The following is a 17,815-nucleotide window of genomic DNA, read 5'->3' on the forward strand; positions in this document are numbered from 1 at the left end:
TTTCAGGCGCCTGGGCCGTGTCTTTCGTGCAGGCTGAAAGTGGTGAAGCCTTGTGCTATCGCTGGCGCAAGGAGTTCGACAAAGGACGTCACTCGGAAACATCGCCTTCTGAGACCAAACTGCGGGGAACCTGGGTGTCGCACAGGCAAGTGTGGTGTCAATGTCACCCTTTCCTTAGACAGGAATAACTGTGAGACAGGTTGCCTCCTTATTGCTGCGCATGTTAGCGTGAACAGCATTTACGTTGGACTGAAAATTCAAAGGTAGCAGCGAAGCGGAGAAAAAATATGCGGCCTCATCAAAAACATACCTGAAGGTATCCCACGTATTCGGAGGTACCTGAAGTTAATCTTTTTGGACCACGAACATAAAATGGTTAGTTAGTTTGGTGGTTGAAACAAAAAAAGAATATTGTTCCAGAAACAACGTGTTTATTAGTTCTAATATCACCACGCGCGAGATATTGAGCGAAAGAACGGGAGTGTTGCAATTCTAGTACGTACAAGAAAACTATTTACCTCGGAAATACCTGATATTTTAATTTACTTTGTTTATTTATTGTGGACCCCAAAGTGCATAGTCGCGTTGAATGGTGGGTGGTACACTTAAAAAAAGAGAGAAGAGAACACTAATAACATGAACTAACTAACGCATAATAAAATAACATATATATTATAAAAAGAACGCGTACGTGAGTAGGAAACAAACAATCCATACCATAACTGATTAAGAAACACCACATTCGTCAAATCCATCACGTACGTATTTATTTATTTATACATACCCAAAAGGCCCTATGGGCATTACATGGGGGGGGGGGGAGGTGGCACTAGAAACAACAATTGCAACGTAACATAGCATGAGCAAAACGTGATACAATGGGATAAGCAAATACAAAACAAAGAAACCAGAATAACCAACACAAAAATCAATGTACCACCGCACACAATATGCGAACCATAATCACGCGTCATATAACATAATCAACCTAAAAATAAACGTACGACGTTTACTATTCATTACATGAACACGAATGAGAAAAATAACTAATATGTTAGGAGATAATCATAGAGTGCACAGTGAAATTGCTGCGGATTAGAATTCTGAACAACTGAGGAAGGGAGAGTATTCTATACGATGGAAGTGTGGGGAAAAAACAATGCATGAATGCAGAGCAACAGAGTTGCCTTTCAACCTTATTCGCATGATCAGTTCCTGGAAATATTTACATATCGTACGTACAAACGTACGTATCTCAAGCATTTGTGTGGAAAGTCGAAAGTGGGCGTGCGATGAATACAGTTATAGTGACGTGTTTGCGAAATGGTCCAAATTAGAGTCAAATTAGGAGGCGCGCACCTCTTTTGTCGTAGGGCCGTAAGAAGGCCACGCCGAACGCAATTATATCTACGGCCTGCCTGCTCAAGCCGATGTCGTCTCCGTGTCCAAAGTGCTGCGGAGAATCTTTCCTTGATCACCCCACCATTAGGCTTGCAATTAGCGGCAGGACTTCGCTAAATTTGTTCCAGAAAGTTGTCGACAGAGCTGAGTCGAGTTAGACACCTCCAACAATAGTACGGACGAGGCTGAATGTGGACAGGCGGAGAATGAGCAACGGAGAGATTAAGGACAATGAATTCTTATAGCGGTCGACTCGATCGGCTTGTTGGAGTCATGCTAAAGACTGGGAGATAGCATAATCTTATCTTACCACCGACTCTGCTATCTCAGGTTTACCAGCAGACACAGTTTTCCTTGAAGTTGGCTGAACCAGCATCACCTATAACAAAGCTTATGGCTGAAACGACATGATGTAGTCATTAATGGCGAATTCGGGTGGTCATTTCGTGGCAACTTTTTTTTGCCAGATCCCGCATCTTCTCGCCAGTTTTGCCAGATTTCGCGGGTTCCCGTGGCGCATTCCGAGCGTCAGGAATTTGGCAGCTAGCACTTTTTCCGCCGGGCTCGAAGCAACCGGGCAGCAGATTGCCCAACTATATCCGGTGTCGTCACATCCGCATCGCAAGGGTGGCGACGCACTGATTGGCCCGCACGTCGACCTTCACATAAGTTAGCAGACGACGGAACCCGAAGACTAGCGACCGCGCTGATCCAAGCGACTAAAACCGCTAGATTCCTGGCACTCATGTTCGGGTGGCAACGGTCACGTGATCCAACGCGGGCGCCCACCTGGCAGTTACCGAGCGCTAGGCCGTATTGCCACGAAATGACCACCCGATTTCTCCATAAGAGTCCGTCAAACACGACGTGCTTTCGGCGGCCGTAGCTATGGAGACGAGCCACCATCAGCCGCATTGGCAGCCACTGGTAGCCACAAAAAAGCTAGTGTGTGAAATTTTGAAATAGTCTGCGGCGACATCGCGACTCTATTCCTCGACCTTGCCCTAATCGGCAACTCCTATGCAGACGCCCGTCTGTATGATCAGCCAGGGACACACACCAGGGACACACGACAGCAACGCAAGAGCGTACAGCTCCCATCAAAACGAATAGAGTTATGATGATAATCAACTTACAATTTTATCAAGAAGGCATCTCCCGTGGGACATGCAGCGCTCGCACAAAAATCCCAAGGTGAGCTGAAGTACAAGGTATTACAGCGAATGATGAACAATAAAGCCGATGAGTAGCGCCACAGCTGGCTTCCAAATTGCAGCGCTGAGGAGGGGTGCAAATGGCATGGTCGCTATAATCTAGTAGGTCGTGCTCTATCCATGCATTCACACGAACGACATTCCGCAAAACGTCATAGCGTTCTGTTGCCACGTGAGCGCTCAGTGTCACATCTTTCCATGCTCTTCTTACCATGGAGTGTATCTTGCGGCTCAGACACAAAGTATTTCGTAGCAGGTGACAGGGCTAATGGTGTCCGCAATGTTGGCTATGTACGCAGTGCGACACATCTGATATTCCGGCGCCGTGCGAACATGAGATGTGGCGGAATTCCCGCCCCGTGAGCAGTTTTTTGCTGTTTCTTCCACCAGAATATTCCGTGTCGGTCATGTGAATACATAGTATATGTCCCCATGGCGAAGGAGTAAGAGGAGGCATTGCGCAGATATCTAGGTGGCGTTGGCCCATCGCACATACTAAACCCTCTCGGCTCTCTTCTGCATCCATCTGGACATCGCTCATCCCAACAGTTGTTCCGTAGAACAAATACGGAATCAACGCACAACAGAAACTGGAGTGCTAACACTTTGACCGCCCTCTTGAGAAGTCTAAACAACCCTCTTTCCCTGAGGTGTGTCTGTCGTCAAGTCCACAGCTTCGTCAGCCTCCCCCTCGTGTTTGCCCTGCTTTGAAATCGCCGCGTCACCTTCCTTCCAATCGGCAAACGAACGGCGTCGAGTTGATCGCATAATGCATCCCAGGCGAGGCGATGACACCCAGCGGTTTCCTCTGAAGCGCACCGGGGACGCGTCCGAGTGACGCTATTTGCACTGCCACTTACCCTGACTGGTGCGCTTCGCAGGGCGCAAACATAGGAACCCCCCCGATATGCCTGAACAACCGAGATGGGTATTGGATGGCTGAGACCACCCAGAGAGGGTCCATTGTGATTTTTCTGCACCGTATTTGTATTTCACTCTCCGGAAGGTGAGGTATTCCCGCGGGCACAAAAATGCGTTGACTCAACCTCCCCCTGCATATATATTTATAGACCGGGGTTGTCGAAGGATAGAGTTACGTTCTTCCATGCTTCGGGGCAGTCTGTGATTAAACAAACAAAAGCCTCGGATTGTAGCAGCGCTTCGTGACGAAAGATGGAGCCGAAATTAATGGTCAAACAACTATCTGCACTTATTTACAGTCGTGATGACGAGTTGCCAACCAACCACGTACAGATAAACATATTCTTTTCAAGGAACGGCTCCCGAAAGGGTCTCAAAACGGACATCACTGTTGCACGTCAGACGAGCATCACGTGTATACGTCAGTTAACTGTGCCTCTTGGACACGCGGTTGCTTGGCGCTCTGGTGCTCTTGGACACGCGACTTGTTCGTGGCAGTGGTTGGCGCACAGCGTGCTATGCGCTAAAGTTCCGTTTTTAGAGCGTCGAGACTGGGAGGTACCCGGATTCGAATCCCGGTGCCGGCTGTGCTGGGGTTTTTCCTGGGTTTTCCTGTGACGCTTTCGGACATATGTCGGCACAGTTCCCTTAGAAGTCGGCCCAGGACGCACATTCTCCCAGGGCGTTAGTCGTGACGTTGCCCACCTCTGTGAGCCCGACAACGGCGAGACCTTTCACCGCCACCACCACCACCACCACCTCCGTTTTTAGAGTGTAGAACAGAGCACGATCCTAGCCAATCGTCATCCCAAACGGCATCGTTATCTCCCCCGATTTGTTGAAAATGGAATCCGTACGCCTTTTTGTGACACTTATGCAGTTACGTTAAATGTCACATGGCGGCGTACATCCTGCCATTTCCACAAATCAGGAGTGACATCAACATCATTCTCTGCAATGGTGAACTTTCAGCGTGCTGTGTTTGGAAGTTCGGTTTTGATTGATCAACTTGCTGTTTAATGACGCAACAACAACGGAGGCAAGCCCTGTTTTAAGAGTACAGAGATTTCAGCGCACGTTAAGGAAAGCGTGAAACAACAGCTTCTGTCTGGCAGCTCACATCCCGCCTCTTCTAACAAAATATTCCCTCGTAAGCCAACGTCGTAGCGCCATACAGTCTCGTAATAAAGCCTTTGAAGTCGCGCGGGCTTTGTGACGGGTTCGAGCCAATCATAACTCGTGACCCCAAAACACCAGTACCGCAATACCGCAAGCACAGTCAAAGGTAAGCAGCGAACACACATCCATACCCATTCTAAATCTAGTGGCATTCATCAACCCCGAGAAAACTAACCTTCAAACTCAGAAAGGAGTTTACGCACAAGAGAGAGCACTGGACAAAAGACGACCCGACACAACTCCATAATGAGTGTGTCGGGTACAACAACTCCATAAATCCTGGCCGTGACAGGTAAATTAGACATAGTGTACACGTGAATGCAGGGATGGATGGATATGTGAAGAATGACGTCGTTCTCTCCCTTAATTGGTTGAGAACGGGAGGCGTACGCCTTTTTACAGTTACGTTAATTGTCACAAAATGGCGTACGTCTAGCGCTTTCTACAAATCCGGTATTCCCGGATATATATCTGGTATATCCGGCCTTCAGCGTGGTATGTGATGAAGTTCTGCTTCGGATTCGAACCTGGGAGGTACCTGGGTTCGAACCCCGGTGCCGGCTGTGCTGAATGGGGTTTTTCCTGGGTTTTCCTTAGACGCTTTCAGACATATGCCGGCACAGTTCCCTTAGAAGTCGGCCCAGGACGCACATTCAGAGTAATGCAGAGTGTAATGCAGAGTACAATGGGCTCCTAAGCACCATGCCGGCAGGCCTTGCGCACCTAAGCCTGTAGGTGGCGTGATTTTACGTGGTTTTACACATGCACTCCCATATGTGCTCCTACGTAGTCCTTCCTCGTTGAACTGCATATGTGTAGAGTCGTAGATTCCTGTTATGTGTGGATGCTTGGAGATGCACACAGGCTCTTGTATATATTTTGTACATAATTGTCTACGTTGAAATGTAGATGGCTTATATCATGGAGAACAATATCAAGTCGATTGATAACCTCTTCTCCGACCTATAAAGTGATTAATTACAAGTAACACAAGTACTGTAATTACGTTCTCATTCTCAGTCATTAATTACTCCCATGATTACTTTTGGTCTTCTGTAATTGTAACTTCCCGCGGGAAACATTTCGTCCTTTTTCCTTTTTTTTTTTTTGAAGACTTTTTTTCGTACATCACTGATAACAATTTTACTTCGTTCTTTGGTGGTGACATAAATATTGACATGTCTGGTCGCTCAGCCCCACAGGCCACACTGAAACAACTTCTTGAGGCCAATGGCTTTTTTAATTTTATTGAGGCTCCGACCCGTATCACGCCAACTAGCTGCACTTCAATCGATGTTATTATATCAAATTACTCCTCTTCAGACGCGACTAGTGGTACACTTAGCACTGAGCTCAGTGATCATTTGCCAATCTTTTTTAGCTGTCATTCCCGTGGAAGTAGATCTAATTTGACCTTCAAACAACAAGTTATAAATGAAGCCAATCTGCGGAAGTTTGGGGAAAGAGTACTTACCACAGATTGAAACCATGTTTTGCAGTGCCAAAACGCAGATGCAGCCTATGATATTTTCTTTAACACGATACATGACATCTATAGGGAATGTTTCCCTTTTGTACACAAGGTGAGCCCTAGGTCAGCCAGGAAACCATGGATAACGCGGGACATCCTAAAATCTATGCGAAAGCGTGATAGGTTATTTAGGAAATTTCTGAAGCATAGAAATCCTGATTGTTTTAAGGCTTTCAAGGAATTGCGTAATCGTGTCAATGTGATGCTAAAAAGAGCCTGCGTGAACAATTTCTTATCGTGTAAAGGGAATGCGTCAGCTATCTGGCGTACCATAAACAAGCTTGTTAATTACAGAAAACCCAACCAACAACTTAACCATATAATCGCAGACGGTGTTAGCTATCAAGGAACGGACATGGCAAACGCTTTTAATGAATACTTAGTCCATTCATCTGATCAGGATAGCTGTGCACACGACATTCATTTGGCTTGTGAGAATCTAACTGAGGTCAGGGTCAACTCATTGTTCCTCTCCCCAACTGATGTGGTTGAAGTTTACCATAGTTTTATGCGGCTTAAGAACAGTAAAGTGTTGGATGTCTACGACATGCAAATTGGACCCTTTAAAACGATAATGGACGTTATCACACCTTGTCTAGTGCATATCTTCAATTTGTTTGCTAACAGGATCCTTTCCTGAGGGCATGCAGTGCGCCAACCAGTGCATGCAGACCTGCCGTTCTAATTACCGACCAATATCAATATTACCTGTCTTTTCAAAGGGTTTTGAAATATAATACACAAGAGGCTCGTGGCTTACTTTGAAAAATATAGCTTGCTCTCTGAACGCCAATTCGGCTTTCGGAAGAATAGCTCCACTGAACTCACTCTCTTAACGCAGAAAGAAATCATCCTGAAAAACATTGAGAATAAGCTACTAACCTTAGGCGTGTTAATTGACTTTAGCAAGGCCTTTGACTCGATTTCCCACGCTGTACTTCTGCAAAAACTAGCTGGCTACGGTGTTCGTGGTATCGCACTCTCGTTGTTCGCTTCCTATCTGTCTTGTCGTCATCAGAAGGTCGTTGTCAATGGGTATTCCTCCAGCCTTAGCAAAATTAAAAGTGGTGTGCCGCAAGGAAGTCTTCTGGGGCCACTCCTTTTTTCGATTTACATAAATGATATTGTCTCTATAACTAAGGAGGCTGACTTTATCATTTATGCTGATGGCACCAGTCTTTTCTCCGGCTCCCATCCTGACACACTAATTGCAGTCGCTAACCATGTACTTAAAAAAATCAAGTCATGGGCCGATGTAAATCGCTTGAGAATTAATGTCAATAAGACCAAAGCCATTTTCTTTTCTGCTAAAAATAAACCTTGTGACATCCACAATAGACGATTTCAGAAATTGCATGGATGGCCCACCAGAGAGCGCCGTGTTGCGAAAGCCCCGGTGCACCTTGGGATTTAGTTTTCATGAGTCAGAGAGAAGAACAAGAGCGCAAACGGTTTCGGTTTTCTCTCTCCTTCACCTCCCGCACCTTCAAGCAACAGGCAGACGAGCATGAATGCAAACCATTTCCCACAACGCATTGCGCGATGCGCGTGACTTGGGCGACGAAGGGCCCCCGTGCGGTGCACAAGGGCAATATCTGAAATCGCCTATTAATCTATTGCTCAGTAACTCAGTCATCAGCATTGTTGATAGCGTTAGAATTCTTGGAGTGACCTTTACCTCGAACCTTTCTTGGTCGTTGCACATAGGTCATGTACACACCAATGCATCTCGTGCTATTTTACTTTTTATTCAAATATCGCAGTTATATGTCAAGGGCAACTGTCATGATGCTTTACTATGCACTCATATATGCACACTTCAATTATTGCTTTTTGGTATGGGTACCACAACAAGTACGAATCTGGATAGGTTATTTAGTCTGCAAAAAAGATTCATACGAATTCTGGACCGCCTCCCTTATTGCCACACAACAACTGGTCGTTTCGAAAGAAACGGTTTGGTTTCCATACACAACCTGTATAAGTACAGACTTCTCTGTTATTATAAATTGGCTGTAAAGAAATCACTGGTTGGTGTCTTGTCAATGTTCGATCTCACAGAGGTTTCACGTCACTATGCTTCCCGCGCTCATCAGCAGTGGAACATTTCCCGTTGTAGGATGAATTACGGGGAACAGCGGGTCAGTCATCGCTTGCCGCAGTTATTAAATGAATGCCCTTTCAATCCTTTAAATGTGTCCCGTACATGCATTCGTGCTTTCTGTAGTTAATTCTTTTGTCCAGTAGTTATCAATGATCAATAGCAGGGGTAAAGGTGTCAAGAATACAGTTTTTTTTTATGTGTACTTTTGTGTGGTGTAGAACTAACTTTATTTTTGGTTTCTGTAGCTATGTTGATGTTTTATACTGACTTACATTTGTCTTTTTTTTTTTTTGACCGGCTTATATGTTATGCAGTGATGCGCGTTTCCTTCGAATGTTGCAGTGTATCACCATTGCCAATTGTATGTCGCTGGGAGCTGTGAGTCCCTCAAGCCACTATAGTGACTTTTTTTCACAGCTTCCACCACAATTTTTCTTTGTGGAAATAAATTCACATCACATTACATTACATTAAATTACCTTTACAATGTAGCCAGCCATACGTTAACAGAACAGACACATTGTACAGGCATTACACTGCTCATAAAAAGAGCAACTGGCCGACTTTCAATAACACGCCATCATGTTCGAGGTGTGATTCTGAGACACTTTAGATCTCTATTAAACGTCGCAATAGACATCCATATAAATATAACGCCAATATCTAGGCGGTACGGTGTGTGTATGGTCCAAATAGATTTTTTTTTCGTAACAGAATTGGTTACTGCAAAAAGCTGCTCAGCGATGTTGACATAGTGGAGTTGGCAAGCACATAAGTCCACCCATAGTTGGTGTTCTACGATTGGGGGCTGTAGACAGAGCCGTGCACTCTAAGAAGTAAGGGAATTAGTTTTAGTCATTTTGAGGACTATAGTAGAGACTCATTGGTACAACCACTTGTCCCTTTTAGGACTAAATGTACGAAAGTTTATGCGGACTTCAGGGACTATTTACTGCGGTGGGGAGTAAATTTCAAGGTCACCGGAGGAAGTAATAGCAATGTAGGGGACTAGTAGCTGTAACTGCTCTACAGTTTACACTTTTTCCTTTCTTTCCTTAGAGTGTGGCATAATGGTTGTGTTTTTGCCTCTCCCGTTGAACGTATTAAATGCTCTAAGAGTCGTGTCGCGCTCTGTTATTTGCAGATTTATAAATTTCGTCTTTTTGCGGACAACGTGCAAGCAGTGTTCAAAAACTGTAAAGCAAGACAGAGATCACATAACTGTAGTGGTCTTTCTTTGCGTCTCGCTGTAACGCCTCCTCCACCTGCTGAACAATGCGAAGGAATTTTCCTGTTCGTCCAAATTCTATTCCAATGCACCCGACGCACAGTAACTGCATTTTCATTTGACCTAGAGTCCCTGAAACACCGAAAACATAATAAAAATAAAACTACAAAACGCACAAATAATAGTCAACAGACAGACGTTACACTGCAGAAAATTGGGCCCGCCATTACATGAGCGAGCGTTGCTATAACAACCGCTGGCGTTGGGGGCGCAGCTGGGGGGACGTGCTTCGAAGTCAGGATACCAAAGGCACAAGAATGCAAAAGAATAGGAAAGGGTGGTTACTGTAACGCATAATGCATTCTACAAATAGGGAGTGTTGTAAGACAAAGCGTGTTCCGTCCGTCCGTGCCGCTCTCCTGTGAAGCGTGCTTTCACTGCATTGGCAAGGTGTACGCAGGAGAAGCAACCAAACATGTCCCTCCCTGGTTCTCTTGGCGAGCAGAAGTAACGTTTCCGCGCTGTTTGTGACGGAGTTTGGCGATACCGAACCGGGCCCTTCGAATTTGTTTAAACACACACCAGGGGAAGACTGTAGTCGAAGCAGAGCAAGCGAGATGGCAGCGACTAAATGAAAAGGACGAGACTACGAATAATCAGTTCAAGCATCCCCTGAAACGTAGTAACACAGCACAAATCCGGCATCTTTCGAAGGGGGGGGGGGGGGGGGGGGGGGCGTCCGGTCCATAACAGCATGCTCTGCCTAAGGTCAATTGAAACATTAGGTGACGACAGGAACTGAGGGGAGCTTAGTACGTCCGGTCGCCTCCTTAGATTCGTCCCTGTTTCGAAGAAGTGTAAGTGTACTTTGCTATTTCAACAGAGCAGAGAAAAGTTACCATGAGCGTGAACAAAAGAAAAAAGAAAAAAAACTAATTTAGCGTGAAAGTATTACGCAAGCGAGCTGGTGTAAACATGGCAGCCTATCCCAGAGCTTGGGACTAAGACAAGGGGACGAAACAACTAAACGTACCCCTTGTGATAACCCTTAAACGGAGGAATATGCCGCCTTCGTCAAACCAGTTTAGCTGCGTGGATAACCGCCTTTTTAGCACCGTAAAAGTTTTCTTGGCGTTGGCCTGTGGGTGACCAAGTGCCGCCGATGCACGCAGTTGCGCAGTTTTTTAAATCGTGTCACCATGATTCAGGGGCCATTGCTGTATCTGGCTTACGGCCTGTGGAACGATTGTCTCATTAACTGGTTTGACTTTATAGTTGACTAGAAGGTTTTTTTTTTCATCGTCATCCCACTCATATAGTAGCCCACATGCACTGAGGTATGATACCGCAATTGTTGCGGTGAATCACCTCATCCCCATCGTCATTCATGTAGTTGTTGTTGTTTTGTTATGTCATGTCTCATAGCCACCTTGGAGTTGCATTTGTTTCCTACTTCCTCTTCCGTTTACGTGTACGGGAGTAGCAAGTCCTTACTTTGTCGGTCTTACATCTCCATATTTTCCCTTTTTCCAATCAATCGAGCAAACCAATGTAATTTCATGCACATTGGCTCTGTCGTTATGGCCATATCGCGTATGAAGTATACGGTAGAATGCGCTTAGCACTCACAGATTTGGTCAGGATGACCAAGTAGACCAAGGGGCTTCCACGTTATTTTTCTTTTTTCGTAGAATGCAAGTCGTGCAAAGAACGTGCTCGCTTGCTCTTTTTCGTTTTTAGATAAGAGCCTACTTCAAGAAAGACTCGCGTGGATACGATACGTGTGCAGCTGTACAAAATTGTCACGGTTCGTCAAGCACCTCCGGTGGAGCAGCGTATCATGTCGTCATTTCTTTTTCTGTCTTTACAAGCCAAGGAGGGGACGATGCCTTTTCATACGGGAAGCATATAACGGTGCGACAAATTGAACTGCCAGGACGGGAAGGATTTGTGGCAAATCTAGTGCAAGTCGCTTCTTCAATGTGCCCCAGGGTGGACATTTTATCCAAAGCCGCCTCCAAGTCCTGATATTGGCTCCGTATCGATTGAGTCTGTTTCATCCACGCGGCTACACTCACTTTTTGTGGCCACAGATAACAACACGCTTTGGCTCATTTATTAACCTTACGTCACTCTTGCGTGCTGTCCTAGGGGCACCGCTGCCTTTGATGACACGTTACCGTCGCCTCAGGTTTTAACGCCAGCCACCGAGGTTTCAGCTTGTACTTTCGATGGCCTCTTTTCTCGGTGTTACATCGAGATGAACACACGTTGGAACTGGGCTTCGCTTAAACTTTGCATGTGCTGTCCAACCAATTTCAAAGAAGATTGGCCACGACCTTTTATCTTTCATTATAATATCCTAGAACGGGAGGCGTACGCTTTTTTTGTGCCACTTAGATATACAGGGTGTTCATTTTTATTCGTTACAGAATTTTTATTAAAAAAAACTAGCAGAGCAAAATAGATGCCCTTTTTGCAGTTGAGTTCTACGGCCACGCTGACATCCTCTCGAAGAAAGTATGCAACTACAAGATGACTAATTACCTAAAATTCATTAATGAACCTTTTAATTGGGGGATTTTGTGCAAAAGCGGGAGATCAGAATGAGAGACCATCCTACACTCTTAAAAATGAACTTCATCGCACAGCACGCTCCTAGCCAACCATAATCTCGAATGATATCGTTATCTGCCCTGATTTGTTGAAAACGGGAGGCGTACGCCTTTTCTGTGACAATTATGAACAGCATAAGTGTCACAAAAAGGCGCACGCCTCCCGTTTTCAACAAATCAGGGCAGATAACGATATCATTCGAGATGATGGTTGGCTAGGAGCGTGCTATGGGGTGAAGTTCATTTTTAAGAGTGTAGTTGAAAGCCATTCCACGTTTTAAAAAATCCCGAAACACGCACGTGCATAAAGATATCCACCCCACGAATTTTGAAATGCAAATGAGCCGAAACTGAAAAAGTGCGCCTGAGAAGCGCATCACCTTGGCTGACAGAGGCTTATCTGTGCGGGAAAGCGGTTTTTCTGGCGCGCAGGTTGGCACCTACTCCAATCGTCTCCATCGCTCCAAATCATGGCCCTGTGACGTGAAATGAGGGCTGTACCCCCTGCGTTCCAGGTCGCCGCGGTTTCGGTTTCGGTTCATTTGCATATCAAAATTCGGGAGTGGATATCTTCACGCACTTGCGTATTTCAGGATTTTTTAAACGTGGAATGGCTTTCAACTAGGATGGTCTCTCATTCTGTTCTCCCACTTTTGCCCGAAGTACCCTAATTAAAGAGTTCATTAATGAATTCTAGGTAAGTAGTCATCTTGTATAGTTGCATACTTTCTTCGAGAGGATGTCAGCCTGGCCGTAGAACTCAACTGCAAAAGCGGCATCTATTTTGCTCTGCTAGTTTTTTAAATAAAAATTCTGTAACGAATAAAAATAAACACCCTGTATGTTAATGGTGACGGTAATGCGTACGTTCCGCTTTCTCCTCAAATTATGGGTGATGAAAGAAGGAAGTCACTGAAAAGGGTAGCCAGGCTGTAGGACTCGAACCCACTTCAGTGACTTCCTTCTTTCATCATTAATTTGTTAGGCACTTGAGGCTTTGTATGTATTTGTCCTTTCTATGTGTTCCAGCCTCAGAACATCAATTGCTATCATAGGGGTGATAACTTTATGGTACCCTCTTAAAGCAGAAGGCCAGCCATTGCACCGAATGATGCCGTTATCACTCCTAATTTGTTGAAAGCACGAGACGTACGTAACTGCATAAATGTCACGGAATGTCCGGTATTCAACAGACCATCACACACATCAGACCACATAGCAAAGTGAAGGTCAATCATTGCACAGAATGGTACCTTTATCACTCCTGATTTGTGAAAAGCGCGGGGGTACGCCTTTTTGTGACAATTAACTTAACTGCTTACACAGTTAAGGTAATTGTCACCTTGTTACCTTGTCACCTTTTGTTACATTGTCACCCTGGCGTACGCTTCCCGTTTTTAACCAATCAGGGGGCAGAACGTTGGGATGGTGGTTGGCTAAGAGCGTGCTACGTGGTGAAGTTCTGTTTTCGGAGTGCAGAGGAGAGAACGATGCCGTTCTGTATGATGGTTGACTAAAGGAATGTGTTATGCGTTCCTGTTTTAAGAATGTACCTATTATGGGAAAATTTATTCAAGACGCAGGGAACTTATCAAAGAACCAAGAAAATCAACAGTTTTATCCTACACTGTATGCGTACAACATTCTCTCTACAGATTCTTTATGCAAACATAGAGACATACACTCAAGACAAATGCGCGCAAAAAAACCCAGCTATCTATCTATCTATCTATATCTACAACTAGTATGTGCAATACAATATGCATGCAATATTTACATATATTTACAGTCACCTAAGCATTCACATACGGAAATGAGAGGGAGTACATTCACGGAGGCGCACCCTCTAGGGTTATACACCCATCGCGCACAAGGAGGGAAGTGTGAGTGCGGAGGAACTCCTGGTAACCAAGGGCGAGTAGCTCACGTTGTAATACATTCGTGAGCAGAACACGCGTGTATCTTGCTACATAACTATCACCTTTAATGTATCTGGAACACCTCAAAGTGTTTCTAAAACTACGTTGATAAATGCTGTATAGTCAGTCAACAAATTCACAATAATATGTAACGCACACATGCCCAACATAACGCACAGTCAAGTGGCCTCCTACACTCTAAAAACGGACTTTCACCGCATAACACGCTCCTAACCAACCACTATCCCGAATGACGTCTTCTCTCCCCTAATTTGTTGACAACGGGAGGCGTACGCCTTTTTTTGTGACACTTATACAGTTACGTTTATTGTCACAAAATGGCGTACACCCTGCGCTTTCTACAAATGAAGAGTGGTGACGTTCAGTGGAATGGTTGGCCTACAGTGTGTTATGGGATGAAATTGTGGAGTAAAGGCTCCTAAGCACACTGCGGGCAGGCCTTGCTCACCTAAGCCTATACGTGGCGCCAGTGATTTTGTCGATTAGGGGCCCCCGCAGTTTGATCTGAGAGAAACCACGCCTAATGTTGGTAGGTGGACAAAGGCTCTTTGGCGTGACGTCCGCTCATCTTTGTGGTCGACTGAGAATCCGGACGACTGTGGTCACTTATGACGACCCCCATAATGGACGCAATCTGTTTACGCACAGCACGGGTTATAAACGACAACCCCTCGTGAAAGCTACTATTTTGGGCATCGATGGCTTTCTGACTTCGATTAACGTGCAAATGAGAAGCCGCGAGGAACTTTTATGACCCCTATGCTCCAGCGATTGTTTGCCGCACTGCATTTTATCTCGACGCATCCTGGCGCTAACTTGTGCATTTCAGATGAATTCTGAAATGGCCGCGCGGGGTTTTTCACCGTATAGCTTCTTTCGACCCAAATGAGGAAGGTAACAACTTGGGTGCCTGCTCATGCGCCGAATATAAGGCCAGAACAGTCATCTTTCCAAAAATCTCGGAGGCCTCTCGCTCTTCCCTTAACACGCAAGTATGTAGGGAGGCTGATGTAGATACAAAATCACCCCCGTGTCTTATGGACGTGTGTGATTCGTTCAGTAGTTTGTCTTGTCATATGTGAGTAGCGTCCCGTAGAGAAATTCCTTATTCTGGAACTATATCAGGTCGGTAGATTCAGGGGCGATTCCGGTCTGAATCCAAAACTGAGTGGGAATGTCATTGAGGAAATATTCAGGAATATTCACGGGTGCTGAATGTGAAATACTATAAATATGCAGGCTGCTAGTGGAACGACGGGAACATATGCAGTCAAAGCCTGTATACTAGACTGCCGAAATTTGGATTTATCGCTAGAAGCCTATCTCTAACCCACAAGAACGTCGATCACGTCAGGTTTTTGTGAATGAATGGCCGTATAATTAATTGGTGAATACGTTAATTAAATAATGTAATTGCATGTAATGACATTCATCACCGCGAACTTTTTCCTAAATCTTGCCTAGCAAGCGAGCCATACGTTCTGCCCACATGCTTCCAATGCATGCCTGTAGAGCGCTCTGAGTAGGCATCGAAAAGAGTTGATACATCCTGCCGCATTCCCAAAAAATCTACAGAGAGATCCGTTAAGATATAATGCTCGTTGAGCAGTCTTTTTCTGCAGCTTCTGTAATTAAAAAGAAAGGCTCTTCTGAATTCCTTACTTAATGAGACGCGACACCCTTCAGCCCCTATTCCTTGTACATTCTTATAATCGTATAGCGCCGCAAAGAATTGTTCAATTTGCGTGAAATATGTCTTGGCTGGTAGATTTCAGTGATTTCTAGAGCTTAATGAGGCTAGACTTACGGTGTAGCTCTTAGAAACGTTCTTACAACGCTATAAGATGATGAAAAAAAAAAAAAAAATCACGTTTCGTGCTTCCTTCACATTTGTGAACACTGACGACATAAAGATTCCTCAAACGAAGCATCTTTATTCTGGAAATCTATCTTTATTTAATTTAATCTATCTTTATTCTGAAAATTCTGGTTTCATTAAATTGCCACTACGGACGAAGTCTCGTATAGAATCTTACAGAATTTTTGTCATTGGAATCCACGTGTCTCAACACACTCTATTCTCCCAAAGTATTATTTCTCTGTGCGAAGAGGAAGTATCATAAATTTAATTTTCAGTTTGGAGAAGTATGGCGTCAGAGGGAGCACAATCTGCAATGCGTCTGGCAACATTGCTCCCCGAAGCTCTGTTTCAGTCTCCTCGCCACAGCTCCTGGCTTTCAACGTTGAATGGAGAGCGGAGAAGCTGACGCTGTTGCTATAGGAGAGAGATGCAAACTCTCGATGGACGTCGATCACATACTCTTGGAGAATGCAGAGAGTTAATGGTGATGTGACAAAGAAAAAAAAGGGGGGGATGTGAGGATGGGGAGTGGAGAATTATTGGAGGCTTCTTTGGAAAATTCGTGGAATCGCGTAATGTTTACTGACGGTATGCATGTAAAATAACTATTTTTTTAAAGTCCGTAATGAACTGCCGGTACGGCTAGAAGGGCTTTAAGGGCCATTAAGTGAAAAAAGAAAAGATCGATACATCCAACAATATTTTGTCTACATCGTGCCATGTACCTCCTACAAGATTTTTTGCCACCTATGGTTAGCCGAGAAGCATCGCTAATATTTCAGGATCAAGCAACGTGCAAGGTGTAACATAGTCACATAACGGGGGTCGTCTCGTCACAGAATACCCCTTTCGTGTTTGAAGAAACAATGGTGGAAGGTGTACCCCACCACCTTAACTATACCACAGCATAATATACGGTCCTAATTAATTGGTTTCGGTTTACATATTTTGTCGCGGCTGGTCGCGGTGAAGCGCAAAAGGACGTAATTCATTGGTGTAAGGACATAATTCATTGGTGGATAAGGGAGTGGAAGAGCGTCCTTTTGCGCTTCACCGCGACCAGCCGCGACAAAAATATGTAAACCGAAACCAATTAATTACTGCAACAAATGACCTGCTTCGATGGCAGATTTTTCTCCAAAAGGTGTCCGCTGAAGGTCCCAAAAGGGGTAGTACCCATTTTAATGCCGACAGCGCCCTGCTTTAGAAGTTATGTTTTTTACGAAACTCATTTGTATTTTTATTTAAATAATGAGCGCCTCCCGCTCATTCACACGGTGCGCAGCCTGTAGGTGGTATCGGACAGATACTTATAAAAAAGAAAGTTCGTCGATTGGTGCACCCGTTCGCGAATTATTTAGCACGGGGATTTAACTGAAACACCCGGTATAGTCAGCCATCATCCCGAATGCCATCATTATTTCCTCCGATTCGTTGAAAACGGGTGGAATACGCCTTTTTGTAACAATTAGCATAACTGCACAAGCGTCACAAAAAGGCGTACGCTCCGCGCTTAGTTTTAACTAGCGAGCGGATTTTTAGGCACTAACAGAGGGCGCTCTTGACCGCATATCACGTACACTCTGAAAAATGAACTTCACCGCATAGCACGCTCCTAGCCAACCATCATCTCTAATGATATCGTTATCTGCCCTGATTTGTTGAAAACGGGAGGCGTACTCCTTTTTTGTGACACTTATGCTGTTCATGGTTGTCACAAAAAAGGCGTACCCTCCCGTTTTCAACAAATCAGGGTAGATAACAGGTATCATTCGAGATGATGGTTGACTAGGAGCGTGCTATGCGGTGAAGTTCATTTTT

At 44.9% G+C, this 17,815-nt stretch overlaps 1 protein-coding gene across 1 annotated transcript in view; it reads left to right on the forward strand.

The window, feature by feature from the left end:
* The window catches only part of LOC135398059 (protein APCDD1-like), an 80,568-nt gene that overhangs the window by 19,511 nt on the left and 43,242 nt on the right, over positions 1–17,815 (forward strand). The window contains exon 2 of the mRNA XM_064629499.1: positions 7–145. Coding sequence (XP_064485569.1) covers positions 7–145 — 139 coding nt within the window. The remainder of the gene's footprint in view (positions 1–6; positions 146–17,815) is intronic.

The sequence above is a fragment of the Ornithodoros turicata genome, chromosome 1, assembly GCF_037126465.1.
Source record: "Ornithodoros turicata isolate Travis chromosome 1, ASM3712646v1, whole genome shotgun sequence".
NCBI classification, from domain to species: domain Eukaryota; kingdom Metazoa; phylum Arthropoda; class Arachnida; order Ixodida; family Argasidae; genus Ornithodoros; species Ornithodoros turicata.